Below are 15,512 nucleotides of genomic sequence, written 5' to 3'. Positions count from 1 at the left end.
CGTGCCCATTGTGTTATAGTACATCATATTAACTATGTCTTAAATCGTTTGTTCACTCCAAGTCTCTAACTATGCCTTTGACATTAATACAGATAAAAAATATATATTTTCTGGTACCAGAAGAAGTCTGGTACATACACCACCAGAAGACAGTAATTGCTGTAAGAGTCCTAAAATCTAAAATGAAGTATGCTAATTGGTAAATCTACATATTCATCCGCTGGAATTGCTGTAATGATTGTAACTGTGTTGGATACTGTAGCAATGATGCTCCAGACATCTCCAGAGGGGGATGGAATTTCAAAAGGGCCCAGTGGAGCAGCAAAGGTGGAAGTTCCTTTTATTTCATACATGTATTGCAGCTAGGGTTAGTCGATAGTTATACTCCCATAACTCTCAGCCAGTCTGGTACATTAAGCATCATTGGAAAGTGGGTACTGGAGTGCCCTATCTTAGTTTGTTATATAATTATGGATTGGCACTGCAGCTGCAACCATTTGGTTCGCTGAACATGATGACAAATGTAATAACAGCACTTTGAGTGTTGCCACCAACTGTTGCAAAACTACAAATTATCCTATTTTGTTTCCAAACCTTCATATCCTTTTTTACTCCCCTCTTACTACCCTCTTTTTTGTAATACCTCATAATGCTACACTACACAAGTCAACATTAAATGTTCCTGACTGCAACTCCCACGATGTTGAGCCAAAGTAGGAATAGTAGATTTTAACTATAGTTTGGGCTGGGGGGGCTACAATATGTCTTCAGTACAAGAACTTGACTGTGTATACAATAATATTCTGCATATCGCTGGCTAAATTGTAGTTACAGACTGGGGTTTAGGTGGCCCACACTACACACTAACTTTGTTGTTGCAGACTGTTGGGGTTGGGGGTTAGGGGACTTGTTAGAGGGTAATTATGCATGTTTTAGCATTAGATAGGTAGTGGGAAATAAAAAAAATATATTTTTTAACATAAAAAAGTTGAGAAGTTATATACGACCAAAGAGGCATATGCCATCCTTACTTGTGATTCTGAGGCCACTGCGTCAGAGTTTGAGGTAGCAGAGTTTTGTGACTCCATGAGGGTTGCATTTTCTGACTCTGCTAGCCCCCTTCAAGACTAAGTCATGAACAGGACACCTCCAAATAATGATTCAGCAGATGTTCCCACTTTTATCGCATGGCCTGGATTAAATGTCAACGTAACTGATCGCAGCCTACTACAGTTTTTGGATCTATTCCTTGGCGAGAACATTATAGATATAAATTGTGGCTGAAACAAAATCCACACTGCTCCACACCTAGCTAGCATTTGAATGTGGCACGCCATAATGCATGGCTGCCTGCTGATAAAGATACATTTCTGGGCTATGGGCATTACAAAAAAGCCTAGCATATGCTCCTTCTGGAGAAAAAAATTCTGTTTGCTCAACTCCACTTTTTCAGAATTTTATACTTAGAACTAGGTAAGAGATTATCCTGAGATATGTGTATTTCAGTGATACTACTAAGTGCCCAGCCAGGAAACACTAAGACTTTGATAGGCTTTGTAAAATTTGCTTCGCATTGCCCATTTGCAGGGGTATACACACCCGTCCAAAACATCTGTATTGACAATTTAAATTTATAAGTTATGTGACCGTGCTGCAGAGTATGTGCAGGGATTTCAAATTTCTGGGAGTAAAGTTACTTAGCTTAACCCTTCAGGTTTTCCAAGAGTTTTGGAAGCCGTACAGAGAGACAGGAACAAGTGGTTGCAGGAGATTCCCGAGGAAATCCAACGTGAATCACATTGTTGCCAACAATACAGAAGCCATAGAACAGCAGCATATCTATAGGGGGAAGGGTGTAAGCCTTGAGGCCATTCCCGCTTGGGATGGTCTTCAGGGCTGCACTGAAGCAGGTGTGAGATTGTGATCTACCCAACCAGCCCCGCTCATCAAGCAGCGGACAACGCTACGAGCGCCTGCTACCCAGAACAGCCCTCATGGTGCCCAGGCAACATAAACGCAGATCTGGGTAGCAGGGGCTGACCGAGCAGGGGCGGTTGGGGAGATCGCAGTCTCCCTCTAGATGGTCTAACGCTAAGCACTATGCGCTGGCAATTGAGGCAGAGCACCAGGGGTTATGATGTTGTATCCCTGCGCTCTGAATCAATTGCCAGTGCGTGGGGGGGAACCAAAGCAGAGGTCTGGAGTGACAGACCTCGTGTTCCCATGACAAAATGGAAATTTAAGATATGGGGAAAGAGGGTAGGATATGGGGAGAAAGGGGTGCTATAAAGGCAAGTGTGGTCCTGTATGTTTGTGTATATGGACAGTGTATATGGGTGTGTAAAGGGCAGTGTATATGTGTCTGTGTGTATATGGGCAATGTTTTTGTATAATAGTGTATGGGCAGATGTGCGTGTCTGTGTGTATATACGCAGGAGTGTGTAATGGCAGTTTATGTGTATGGGCAGTGTATGTCTGTGTTTGGGCAGGCGTGTGTAAGGGCAATGTTTTTGTATGTGTGTGTGTATGGGCAGGCATGTGTGTATATATAGGCAGGCATGTGTAACCGCAGTGTATGGGTAGTGTATACAGTATGTGTGTATTAGCAGGCATTTGTAAGGGCAATGTAAGTGTATGTGAGTGTGTATGTGTGTGTGTGTGTAAGGGCAGGCGTGCATAAGGACAGTGTATGTGTGTAAGGGCTATGTATGTGTTTAAGTATGGGCAGGCATGTGTAAAGGCAGTATATGTGTCAATTAGCTGTCAATTAGTGAATAAATGAATATCTGTAAATGATAAGTATCTGTAAATGAGGAACTTATTATATGAATGAGTGAATGAATGTGTCACATTCTACCCAGGCTGCAGAGTTGCATATCTGTCTTGCTTCAGTTTCTCTGTTTTGCTTTAATCCATTGCTGGATTTCCATATGCTCTGTTCTGATCTTTCATTCTTGATTTCAGTCTTGCTCTTTGCTTCGGCTCTGTTTTCTTTATAAGATGTGCCCCACCTGTGTGTTCTGTTTGTCTGTCAGCAGTCTAAAGGTATGTCCTTCTTGGTTTTGTGTATAGATTCAATGTTCAGTTTATTAGTAGTTCTGTAGGCAGGCTTTAGCGTTAGGACCCACTGTCATTGGAGTACTTTGGCATAGTGGTGGGCTAAGCATACTATGACCATAAAATGTGACGTAATCACCAATAGTTATCATATAGTCCTAAACTAGTTCCTGTGTGTATGTGTGTCAGTCTGTGATGTCTTGTATCCCCGGCAGAGGGGTGTCCTGTCCTGTTCATGTCGGATCTTGAGTAGTCCTTGTCTTGTTCCCTGTTGTGCCCTGTATTATGTATATCTTGTCTGGTTATGGTTCTTGCTTGCTCTCCCTGTCCTTTGCTTATGTTTATGCTATATACTCTGCTTAGCTTCCACACTCCCAGCCTGCAGCATCCTGCACATGATTCTAGTGCTATGTCTCATGTCTGTTCCAGGGTGTCTGCAGGATCTCTCCAAGTTCTGCTTTGTTCTGGACTTCATCAGCTGCTATGTCAGGGCACTGGTATGTGGCTGCACAACCCTAGATGCCCACCCGGGTGAGTGCAGTCGCCCTGCACCAAGCCCTGTCAACTCCGCTACTGCACCGTCACTCCTGAACACAATCTTTGGGCGCACTGGGTCTTTACAGTCGTCTGTATGGACCCAGTTTGTGACAGAATGTTTGTGAATAATGAATGAATGAATGAATGAATATGTGTGTGAGTCTATGGATGTGTAAGTGGGGGGAAAGCATTGCACAGGGAGGCTGTTTGAGGATACCACAGGCAGGTTGTTTTTTGGGCAGATCCTATGAGTGAAATTTGGGCGCTAAGGGGGGGCATTAATTCACGAGAGGGTGCGGGCTGGGGGCATCACATAAATCAATACAAGGGGGGCTGGGCGGTGGGATAAATATACAATGTGGGGCTAGCTGGGTGCAATACACAAGGGTGTGGGCGCATTAGGGTGATTGCATTGGCCAAGGTTTCCAGGACACATATAGCTTTTACATTCTGGTGACCAGCCCAGATAAGCATTTTATCTATGCTGGTGGAATCAATACACAAGGGTAGCAACTGGGGCCATTACACAAAATGGGGCAAAAACAAAAGGGGGTGGAAAAATACTTTTGTTTTTTTTTATTATTGTTGTAGCTTAGCCCATCTGGTGGGTGTCAGAGCCTATCCTGGTGGGTGTGTTTGGCTGCTGGTGTGGCAGAGCCTGTCCTGGTGTGTATCTGGGTGTTGGTGTGGCAGAGTCTGTCCTGGTGGGCAGGTTTGGCTGTTGGTGTGGCAGAGCCCATCCTGGTGTGTCGGTGTGGCAGAGCCTCTCCTAGTTTGTATTTGATCATCTGTTTCCTGGCACTTTACTTTCCATAGGAATAAATTGAACTATAGTCTCTTTAAAGGACAAAACTTTCTAGGCCCAGAAATCAGTGAGCAGAAAAGTGAAGGTTTTCACTGGTTATTTAATTTATTTATTTATAATTTAGTGAAGGTTATTTAATTTATTTCAATCTGCATATTTTATTAAAAAGGATTAGTTGTGTAAAATTGTGGTTTCAGGTGTCCCATGTATGATGACTTTATTTTTTAGTGTACTGACGTACTCACAATTCCATCCCGTCAACATGTTAGAAAATCAGTTAAAGATGTGCATGGATGATTCGGTGGCGCAATGGGCCACTTAACTAGACTTGCCCCCAGGCTGTAGGCTGCCAGCCTTCCCCTGGTTAGAAGCTGTACAGTATTCAGGTTTTACTATTTTATTAGCAATACAATTTTTTTCGAACAAGAGGAAATGGGTCTAGACAAAATAACCTCATGTACTGCCCATAAAAGCTTTTATATTTGGAGCTAATGGGATACAGGAAGTAAAACAGAGGTTCTTGGGGTTGTAGGGATACCATGTTCTGATAATGAGAAAGGTCTGTCCTAGTTGTCTGGTCCACACAAAGCCAGGAGTATGGTTTCATAGTCTCCCTTCACTTTTTCATCCTGTTAAAAAAAAAAAAAAAAAGTTACATATATGATCCAACAAGGTTTTAAAAGAATTTACCAAAACTATGCATTATATATTGGAAGGCTCCCCCTTTTTGTGAATTAGCTACAGTGGGATCTTAAAAGCTCTCAGCAACTGGATGTTAAATATGTAAAAAAAATAGCGTTTAAACCTTTTAGTCCATTAATATTTTGCAAGTAAGTATTTTGTTTTACTTACCAAAATAGCCTGGCGAAGGGATTTTCCATAGAGACGTTTGTAGTGTGCTTTTATTTCTTTTAAGTCAATTTCAGAGCGAGAAACCAGCAATCTAATTAAAGTTTTGTGTCGCGTTCCAGATCCCTATTTAAGAAAAATAAAAAGGATGCTATAATTGTAGAAAGACTACAAGAAGTAAAAAAAAAAGTCTCATTTTGGAACAACAAGAAATTCATATGAGTGGGCTAGCATAAGCTTGAGTAAAACATCATCCAGAAAAAGGGAGGTGTGCACACTAGAGCGAAACCAGCCCTTCCATAATTTGGGAATTCAGTGAGACTTTGGCTCATCCGCCACTAGCAATATACCATGTCAATTTATTAAAAGGCAGTTTGGTGTATGTATGCTCAAACTTGAAAACCCGGTGATCAACAGTTTAGCTTTCTATTTGGTATATAAGCTTGCAGTAAGTTGCCTCCCAAGGTATACATTTTAAAGCTGCTCTTGCTAAATCTAATTGTTTCCATATTAAGTTCTCAGTGTATAGTTTCACAAGTGGAAGAGGAAAAAAACATTTAGAATAATCTAGAAAGACTGTTTACGGAACCATCTTGATATATTACAAAACAGATTACTGACTATTATAAACTGTTGGTCAAGGGAGTCGGATAATATGGGTGCAGGTATGAGACCTGGTCTGCAAAGTATTTAGACTATTTCAAACAGCTTTGTAAATAAAATACCTTCATTGCCAGGTAGAATTGTTCAGCAAAGTAAGCAGGTGTACTTCCGACACATTTAACTGTAAAGATAGTGTCATGGTTAAAAACACAAGTAATCACAAAAAAGTTGTTTCAATATGTAAAAGTAACAAGTGTAGATTGGAAATATATAACTATAATCTGATAGTGTATTAAGAAAAAAAAAATATATATATATTGTGTCAACTACACAAACATTTCTCCCCTTATCTAAAAATTACACATGAGCCTAATACATTAAATGGGTTCTCAACCATGTAAAACATTCAATTAATAGTTCTGGTATAGCAGTGTATATCCACACATCACTGTTACCAAAAAACAGGAAGTAGTAACTTACCAATGGACATCAGGCATTTTTCAATGTCTCCTTTCAGCTCAAGATCAATAGCTTTTGTCAGATCATTTTTGCTGTATCCAGCGTATCTTCTGAAAACTAAAAACAAAAACATTAAATAAATGTAAAAAATCCCTGAAATCTAATGGATAACCAAACATTTTTAATAAACACAACAAATGTAACAAGCCAATTGCATAAGATAACGGTTCACATATTGCATTACTTTAGTTTCCTTTAATTTAACCACATGCGATCTTTTGGTTTATAAATAAATAAAAAACTCCCTTATGTTTGGCAGTATTACTGCAATTCAGACTTGCTTATTTTTATACTCTTTAAAAACCAGAGCATTTTTTTCCGATCACTCAACTAAATTTTAATATAAGACAAAGGGAATAAACACAAAATGCAACTTTAGAATGATCATTTGTTGAAGGTAAAGAGTTAATCAAAACAAAATCACCCATTGGATTAAACCTAATAACCGGTTGTGTCACCCTTGGTGGTAATAACCACAATCAAACCTTTGCAATAACTGGCAATGAGTCTTTTACATTGTTATGTAGGAATTTCAGCCTACTCTTCCTGGCAGAATGGTTTTAAATCAGCCACACTGGCGGGTTTTTGAGCATCAACTGCCTTGTAAAAGGTCATGCCACAGCATCTCAGTCTGATTTAAGTCAGGATTCGACTTGGCCACTCCAAGACCTTAATCTTGTTTCTTTTGAGTCATTCAGAGGTCGACTCGTTTGTGTCCTTAGAATAATTATCTTATTACCCCATCTGTGCTTGAGCTGTATGTCACAAACTGATGGTTCATGGTTCCTTCCATCATAGCAAGTCGCACATGTCCTGAGGCAGCAAAGCAGCCCTAGACCGTCACACTACCACAACTGCGTTTGACTGTTAATATTATGTTCTATGGTGTTGGGTTTACGCCAGATGTAACAGAACCCTTGTCTTCTAAAAGTTCCACTGTTGACCCATCAGTCCACAGAATATCATCCCAAATAACTTGGGGGCCATCAATGTGTTTTTTGGCAAATGTGAGATGAGCAATTGGGTTTTTTGCCTTACAACACTACCATGGATGTCGATTTTGTAGTTTCTTATTGAGGAATCGTGAACCCTGACCTTAATGGAGGCAAGCGAGGCCCGCAGTTCTTTATATGTTAGTTTAGTTTTTTTGTGACCTCCTGGATGAGTCAATGTTCTCTTGGAGGAATTTAGGTAGGTTGGTCACTCCTGGGAAGGTTCACCACGATTCCAAGTTTTCTGCATTTGTAGATAATGGTTTTCACTGTGGTTCACTGGAGCCCCAGAGCCTTAGACATGGCTTTGTAACCCTTTCCAGACTGATAGAGGTCAATGACTGTTTCTCATCTGTTTTTGGATTTTTCGATCATGGCATCATGTGGTACCTTTGGAGACCTCTTCACCTACTTCACTTTGCAAGACAGGTTCTGTTTTATTGAGGTTTAGATTTGCAATCATGCCTGACTGATTAGTGATATTGGACCCAATTATCAATTAAAATTCAGTTAATTATTTGATTTAGTAATGTAGGGGGCAATTACTTTTTCACATAAGGCCAGGTAGGGTTGGATAGCTTTTTTCCTTCTCTACATGAAATCATTTAAAACTGCATTTTGTGTTTACTTAAGTTCTTTTGTCTGATATTAAAAATAGTTTAGTTTAATTAGATAATTGGAAACATTTAAGCATAACAATCAAAAATAGAAGAAACCAGAAGGGGACCAATACTTTTTCACAGCACTATACTGTATATTGGCATGCAGACATTCCCTGATGTCTATAATACACTAGACCTCGCTTAAATGGACTGCATTTACATTGTTGCCCACACATGGCATTGAACTATATTTGCTTTTCCCCATGTCTAAATATGGAGTTAAAACTACTCTACAATAAAATATGATAGAACAAGATCAAATGACCAGGTAGATTTTAGTATGAAAGAGGAGCTGGCATATTTTTACCTTGCTGCAGATGTGGGTAGCATCTTGAAGTTAAAATATCAATGAAAACAGACACTTCTGTCCCTTTCCTCTTTTCTCCAGCTTCATACAAAGCCTAAAAATAGTAAGATGCAAATAAAATGTATGCAACTCTAGCCCAGGTACACACACGCTATATACAAAATAGATATAATATATAAATTACAATAATATGTACAGTATAATATATACACATTTCACATTCCAAATATGACAGAATGAAAGTAATAATGAAAGCTTGGATAATGCCCCCCCCCCCCATATTCTGATAATGCAGAAAAAAATCAGGGCACCCAATTTCACCTAGCTGCTACACCCATTACCTAAAACCAAACCGAAGTTGAAAAGGGGCGAACGTACAAAAATCTAAGAAGAGCAGTCATATGTCAAAATTCATAACCATTATCACGAAGGGCACAGTTCAGATCATATTTTAGTTTTGGGGTGTTTCTTTGCAGTACACTCACCCTGGCATCATTGTCAGCTTGTTCTTCATTGACTGATCTGTCTTCACTGCGCTCACCCTATTAAAAGGATAAGAAAAAATACATAGATAAGGCCATTTCAAACAAACGTTTTACTATTTATAGTATAGTACAAAAAAGCGATATTAAAATATAGCATTTTATTTCTCTGATTCTTGGAATGATACGTTGCTTCACTTAAATATTTTTGCCTAGTTTCTGAACTACCTTTATAAGTGCAAGAAGAGCCTTTTGGAAATCTCCAGAGGTGTCAGAGGCCACATCTTTAGCAAGGTCCTTTTTAAATTCTGAAAGGATATAAAATGTGGAAAAACTTACAAAGAATAAACAAAACAGGTCCTTAATTATTAAAATATTTAGATATTTTATGTGTCTATATTCCAAAACAAACTTGTTACCTTCTTTGTAAACCTTATTAATTTCTTTGATCTCACGGTTAGTCCTTGATACAAGAATTTCTATTAAGGTGTCTTCATCTGTCCCGAGACCCTGTAGGAAGAGTATGAATAATACTAATAAGTTGATATTTATAGTAGTGAGTAAGGAAGAATAACTTATGTTTAATAATATAGAAAGTCTAACAAGTTTCAAGTTTGTTAGAAACATCTATTCAGTCTTGAAACATGGGCAAACTTCTCTCATAACTGTTCCTTTTAGTACCTTGGTCGCTGCCTTCAGTTCATGAGCATCAAATTGAGCTGGTGTCTTCATCAAACCAAGGACAACTTCTTCCAGATGGCTTTTGAGGGCCTTTTTCAAAGCATCATCTAGAGACTAGAAACAGAAAAATATTGATTCAGTGCCTTTCAAACTTTTTAATGGATGTTAGTGGAATAACTCCACAGAATCTTTACACTGTCCCAATGTTTGCCACTCCTTCAAAACTTGTCTAGTATGTTAAACTACACATACTAGTTGGGGCACAGCAGGTTAGGCCCAACCTAGAACCAGCTTAATCCCACACACGCTTCTGTCAGTTGGTCCTTACAAATGCCCACACATACCTGTGCTTATAGAGAACAGGTTGGTTTAGGTCATATGCTGTCTCTTTAAGGTGGGTCAGGAGCATTTGCTTTGCATAGCCGGGCAAGTGTGAAGCCCTGTTATTTTGTTAAATATATATACATTTTTATTTAACCCAAAATGTAAATGGCCTCTGTGGTTAATGTACTAGGAACATAATCTTTTGTGAAGACACAAATATCCCCGTGAAACTTGGGTTAAGCCAAGTCATCTAGTTAATAAGCCACCCAGTTTGTCAAGGATTATAATTGCTGCTGCCCATTTTTCCTAATATAAACACCGTTTTCCCTAAGATTCATTATAGAGTTATGCACAGTCACCTAGTTTATAAGCCGCTCCTTCTGTCAAAGATGAGGGTAGCTGCTGCCCATTTTTCCCCAAATTAAGCACTCGGACTATGATCACTCCTTTGCCTTTCCTTAGATTCATCATTTTCTCATACAGGTGTAAACTCCCTCACTGTATTAACCTTTACCACTTCTGCTTCGAGACTGTTCCACTTATCTACTGCCCTCTCAGACTTGACCCTCGTTATTTCATGATATCATGCAATTACCTTTCCAGTTGCTTGCTGATAGGCAGCTTTAATCTGCTGACGTTCTGCATTAGTTCTTTTGGTCAAAATATCTATGATTGTTCCCTCGTCAACACCTACACAGCAAAAAAAAAAACAGGGAAACATGAAACAAACCAATAACAGAAAAGCTTTAACCTGTGTATATTAAAGTAATATATTATTGGACACACACAGCCTAATCATATAATCCTAGGGCTGCTGACTTGGAAAGCTTTGTCCCATTATTAATCACTGCAAAAATATAACTTGTTATTAAAACTGTAGCCTACGTCAGCATCGCTTTCCAACCCCCAAATAAGAGACCGCAGAATAAATAGAATTTTAAACATTTAGGCCACGTATTAATATTATTATTTATTGTTTTATATAGCGCCATCAAATTCTGTAGCACTGTGCAATGGGCGGACAGGACATAACAAGTAGTATGTAACATAACAATTTGACTTAGAGACAACAGGTGTGGTATGGATATAATTGCCATGGTGCTTTTACCTTAATTAACCAAATTTATGTAAACATATTAACATATAACCAACCACTACATGAGCTGGAACCGAGCCAACCCATGTATCTACCAGCCATACCACTGATAACCCATTTAACCAACACCAACACAGGCTGGCATAGGCACACCAATTATATCCCCGTTGTTCTAGTGGCATCCCATGCATGGCAGCCCATATTCACCAAACGACATTCCTAGGAGTGTCCTGCATTTAACCCAGAGTTTTGTGCACTACAAGTCCAACTACCAATATGGGTGGTTAACCTTTGCACCATGCCAGCGACACACTGCACTGACATGAACAGCACTAACTAATGGGAGAGTGGGACCTGGAACCTCTTATTAAAAACTTACCTTTTGCTTTGATGGCCTTTTCCAGTTCTGCAGCATCTGCGGCACCGTTAAATTTAGGATTGGCCTTCAGTGATGCTCCTGCCTCATCAGCCTGGTAAAATAGTTACATGGTTTTGTGAAAACCTGACAAACTGTCAATGTGTAGTTCAAAAGCTTAATTTCCACGGTTCAAGAACTTGGTACTGGCACACCAACGGCTTTCCTCATAGAATTTAAGATTAATGGGTTCTGGCACCAACTTTACTAGCCTTTCCTAATCACTTACAGTATTTTATCATGTATATCTCCCAGGTCACCAGAAATCTTTACAATCTTAACAGTCCAGAGAAAGATGCTATTGTTTTTCCATGGCAACCGCTCCCGATTTTGTATTTTTAAACAAACTAGCAAAACTAAACCAAAAACGTAGTCTCTTGCCACCGTACTTCAATTTGACCAGCCCTCAGAATAATACTCAACATGTTCAATGGGGAAGATCTATATAGCATAGTCCTGATGTAGGACTTTGGGATGTTAAGTATGGAACAAGTGTCTAACGGTTTACTGGAATTTCTGTAAAAACACCAATACCTCAAAGTATTAGTAGACCAACTTAGTTCTTCAACAAAGACACAACAAACTCAGCATTTTACAACGCTTATAAATGTCTTCGCGTATATTGTCTTACTGTACATGGTGGGTGTCCTCCTGCTTCTGTGAAGTTAGCATTTGCAAGGAAGGCTTGCATAAAAGACATGATGGATCAGGATTCTGGAGAGAGAAAGAAACACCAAATGTTATTACAGGCCTTTTGGTACCACTTTTGTATGTATTTGAATTACATTTGTGATCTACCTTTCTATTGAAGAAAGTGGAAAGAGTTGTACAAACACAAAATCTGGACTAGCTCCTGTGTATACCTCCTAGATTACCAGTTATGTGTTGTTGCAGCAAGACTAGATTATATGCATGCTTAATTAGTAATGCCTGCATGCAAATTGATTCACTGCTATTAAAATACCAAAAAAAAGCCTTAACCTATGATGAAGTCTTAGCAAATACAGACCGTACTACAAAGAGAGGCTAAGGTTACGCCAGGTCATGTTGGTATCTAGATGGCAAACATGTTGGGAAGCTGCTGACATTTTAAGGGTCCCATTTGGCAGACCCCTTCCCATAATGAATGGTGTAGACCGAAGGTCTAAAAAAACTGCTTTGTATAGTAACAGGGCAGCTCATTTTCACTCCCCATCAGAAGGGACCTCTGTGATAGTATCTTATTCCATGGATGTTGGCCTACTGATATAAGCTTCTTTGGAATGCATTCCCTAAGAACAATATGGTTATACCTATTTTGTCCTCCTCCAGGAATGGTAATCTATATTCTAGTTGAATTTGAAAATCTTATAATGGCAGGTTCTTGTGTTTGATGATGATGGACGTAAAGGATATAGCCATATTGGTCAAAAAGAAAGGCTTTTTATTGGCCAACACAGAATAAGAGTCACATAAACTTTTGGGATCTCAGTGGTCTCTGAGAAATAATTACAACTATCAATTTGAACAGAACTTTTAATGTCAGGGTAGACAGGAAGATGCTGTGTGACATTTCATTAAAATCCCACAGGCACAAGTGTCTTCCACAGACAGAGCTCTTCTTGTACACACCCATAATCCAAGCTCCTTCTGTTAGAGCATTATTTATATTGAGCATATGAATGCCAACTACTTACAATGAATATTGCATTACACCCACCTCAATTGCACAAGCAATAGCAATGCACATTGACATGCTTCTAATACAATTATTCTAACAGCTGGATAAATAATGGAGCATTGTCACAAAAGGCAAGATTACTTTACAGTGGCCCTTCATCCTTTAGAATGGGCAAGCAGGTCTAAAAAAAAAAAAAAAACTGAGCTCTAGGATATTACACAACAGGGGTATTCATTAAATCGAGACTTGTGTTTCAGCTTCTTGACTTCACTATAAATTATAAATGCCAACCTCAGTGAGCTTCTGCTGAAGGAAGAGGTTGTCTTGCCATTTATAAAGTATAGTTAAATCACAACTCTCTCTCTTTAGTTAAACCTCACTCATCTGGTTCTCTCCATGGCCACCATTGGGCCAAAGGAACACATCACTGCTGACTGCTGCAGTATTGCAGTAGTGGTATAGCCCTTTGTGAAGCTGCGTATTCTACCAAGAATCAGCCAAAACATGGTTAAGGGGGATAACAAGATACATCCGTTATTAGGGAAAGCACACAGACTTAGGTGATACATAAAGGGCAACAATAAAACAGACATAAGGATTCAAATCAGGCATGAAAACGTTACAACCATTGGACAAGAATTACCTCAAGATAACAACTGCACAGCGAAACATGTGAGACTTCTCGCCATTGGCTTTGTTATTATATTAACAATTTTTTTCAATAAACTTCATATTGTTAGATCAATCGGATTTCTGTGGATTCATCAGTATTGAGATGCATTCATTGCTCACACTTTTCTCTTTATTATTGTGTTTTGTGGCTGGAAACGCCATTGTTTTGCACCCTGCATCCACTGCTCAAGCCACCATTAGGGAATTTTGTTCAGGTGCTGTCTTTTTCTATTAGTGTGTTTACATTAACCCCCTTATTGCTGACGACCAATAAGAGTGGTGCTTAATCTCTCATGGGGAGAGGGCAACCAGTGTAGTGCCTACTCTCCCTGTGTTATTCTGTGTGAATTAATCAATACGTACTTAGGAGATGGTCAGGCAGCAACTTAATTGCACGAGCAGGGTTCCACCCAACACCCTCAAATTTAGTAAAGTCATGGCTTAAGAAAAACCCTATTGGGTTGAAACATCACCACTCATGTGGAAATAAGACATTGCTGAGCACCTCGTGACTCTTTATTCTATGGGAATTAGCACAAGCACCCTGTAATTGCCTAATACTGATCCCGTGAACACCCTTGCCCAGTTGTGCAGACTCTCTTCCATTCCCAATACTCCATCTTATCACAGCTCATAAATGTTGCAGCCCTGCTTGCCTAAGGGCAGCCCTATAGTCATTCCCATCGGCATGCTAGCCTGACATGCAAGGCTAACAAATGCCAAGTAACGTCTTTTAATGAAAAAAGAATCATGCCCCTTTTATTATCCACAAAGACTATTTCTGTTCCCAAACCAATGTTTCTTTTTCTCCAACAATATCGTAACAGAACATTAACTTAAATAACACCTGTACTAAAAAGCCTCTGTTCTGGCCAGAGGTACCACAATCCTGACTTAAGTACCCCAAAGTAAAATGGTACAGAAAAGCCTTGGGACCGCCAGTATTTAACTATCCAATGCAAGTTGATGTTCTGTAAAGCAAAAAAAAAAAACTGGCAGTCAACACACAAAATCTGTTTTATGTTTGCAGACGTGAAACAAAAAAAAAAAAAAAAGTTTCCTGTGACTCATTTGAGCTGAAGCTTTAGTACACGCATAGAAGAGGGTTGGAATTACCAGCAATCCTCACACCACACCCTTTAGTTCTCTTTACTGGCAAATCTTCCAGTTCTAAAAATTCTGTAAAAAACATCTGTACAGAATGCATGATTCAAAATACAGTATATATATTATAATATATATATATATATATATATATATATATATATATATATATATATATATATATAAATCATAGAAATAAAAGCTTTAACACTAAAGCACACAATCACACATTCTCTTTACAATAATATTTATAAACAAACAATTACATTGCTTAGTGCAAAGGCTTTTTTTTCTGCAACAATCAAGGGTTAACAGCACAACGGTAAACATACCCAGAAAGAAAGAACAATAATACCTACTTTTACGTGGTTAAGAGGAGATGTTGATGTCAGCTTTTCTAGAAACCGGAGAGGGCTGCAGGCTGAGCTCCTGACTTTTATGAAGTAGATCACAAACCACACCTAGCAACAAGCACATACCTCTAAACTTACATTGATTGGTTGGAAGCAGTCTTGCAACAACAAACCCAACTACTGAATTTCTGGCACATTCATCTGAAAAACTTTGTCACAATCATATGTTACTTAAAAGGGGAATTATTGTTTATTTTTTACATTGTATGTACAATTTATTTTAAACGTTGCTACATAGTTTCCGGTTTAAAAACAGTAACAACTTTTATGAAGTACAATGTTTCATAGTATTTTGCTAAATATTCCTTTTGTAGCGAACAAGAAAACACAATGA

The 15,512-nt window shown here is 38.8% G+C and overlaps 1 protein-coding gene across 1 annotated transcript; it reads right to left on the bottom strand.

The window, feature by feature from the left end:
- Positions 1 to 4,854: 4,854 nt before the first annotated feature.
- Positions 4,855 to 15,203, bottom strand: LOC128496886 (annexin A1-like). The gene is made up of 13 exons (XM_053466710.1): positions 15,125 to 15,203; positions 11,961 to 12,043; positions 11,294 to 11,384; positions 10,414 to 10,508; positions 9,495 to 9,608; positions 9,233 to 9,323; positions 9,042 to 9,121; positions 8,817 to 8,873; positions 8,332 to 8,425; positions 6,332 to 6,427; positions 5,974 to 6,032; positions 5,252 to 5,374; positions 4,855 to 5,028 (listed from the first exon to the last, which is right to left on the bottom strand). Exons 2-13 carry the CDS (start codon positions 12,027 to 12,029, stop codon positions 4,966 to 4,968), a joined length of 1,032 nt encoding a protein of 343 aa, XP_053322685.1. The 5' UTR covers positions 12,030 to 12,043; positions 15,125 to 15,203; the 3' UTR covers positions 4,855 to 4,965.
- Between the last annotated feature and the right edge of the window lie 309 nt (positions 15,204 to 15,512).

This window comes from Spea bombifrons, chromosome 1, assembly GCF_027358695.1.
Source record: "Spea bombifrons isolate aSpeBom1 chromosome 1, aSpeBom1.2.pri, whole genome shotgun sequence".
NCBI classification, from domain to species: domain Eukaryota; kingdom Metazoa; phylum Chordata; class Amphibia; order Anura; family Pelobatidae; genus Spea; species Spea bombifrons.
This window is presented reverse-complemented; position numbering and strand designations above follow the sequence as displayed.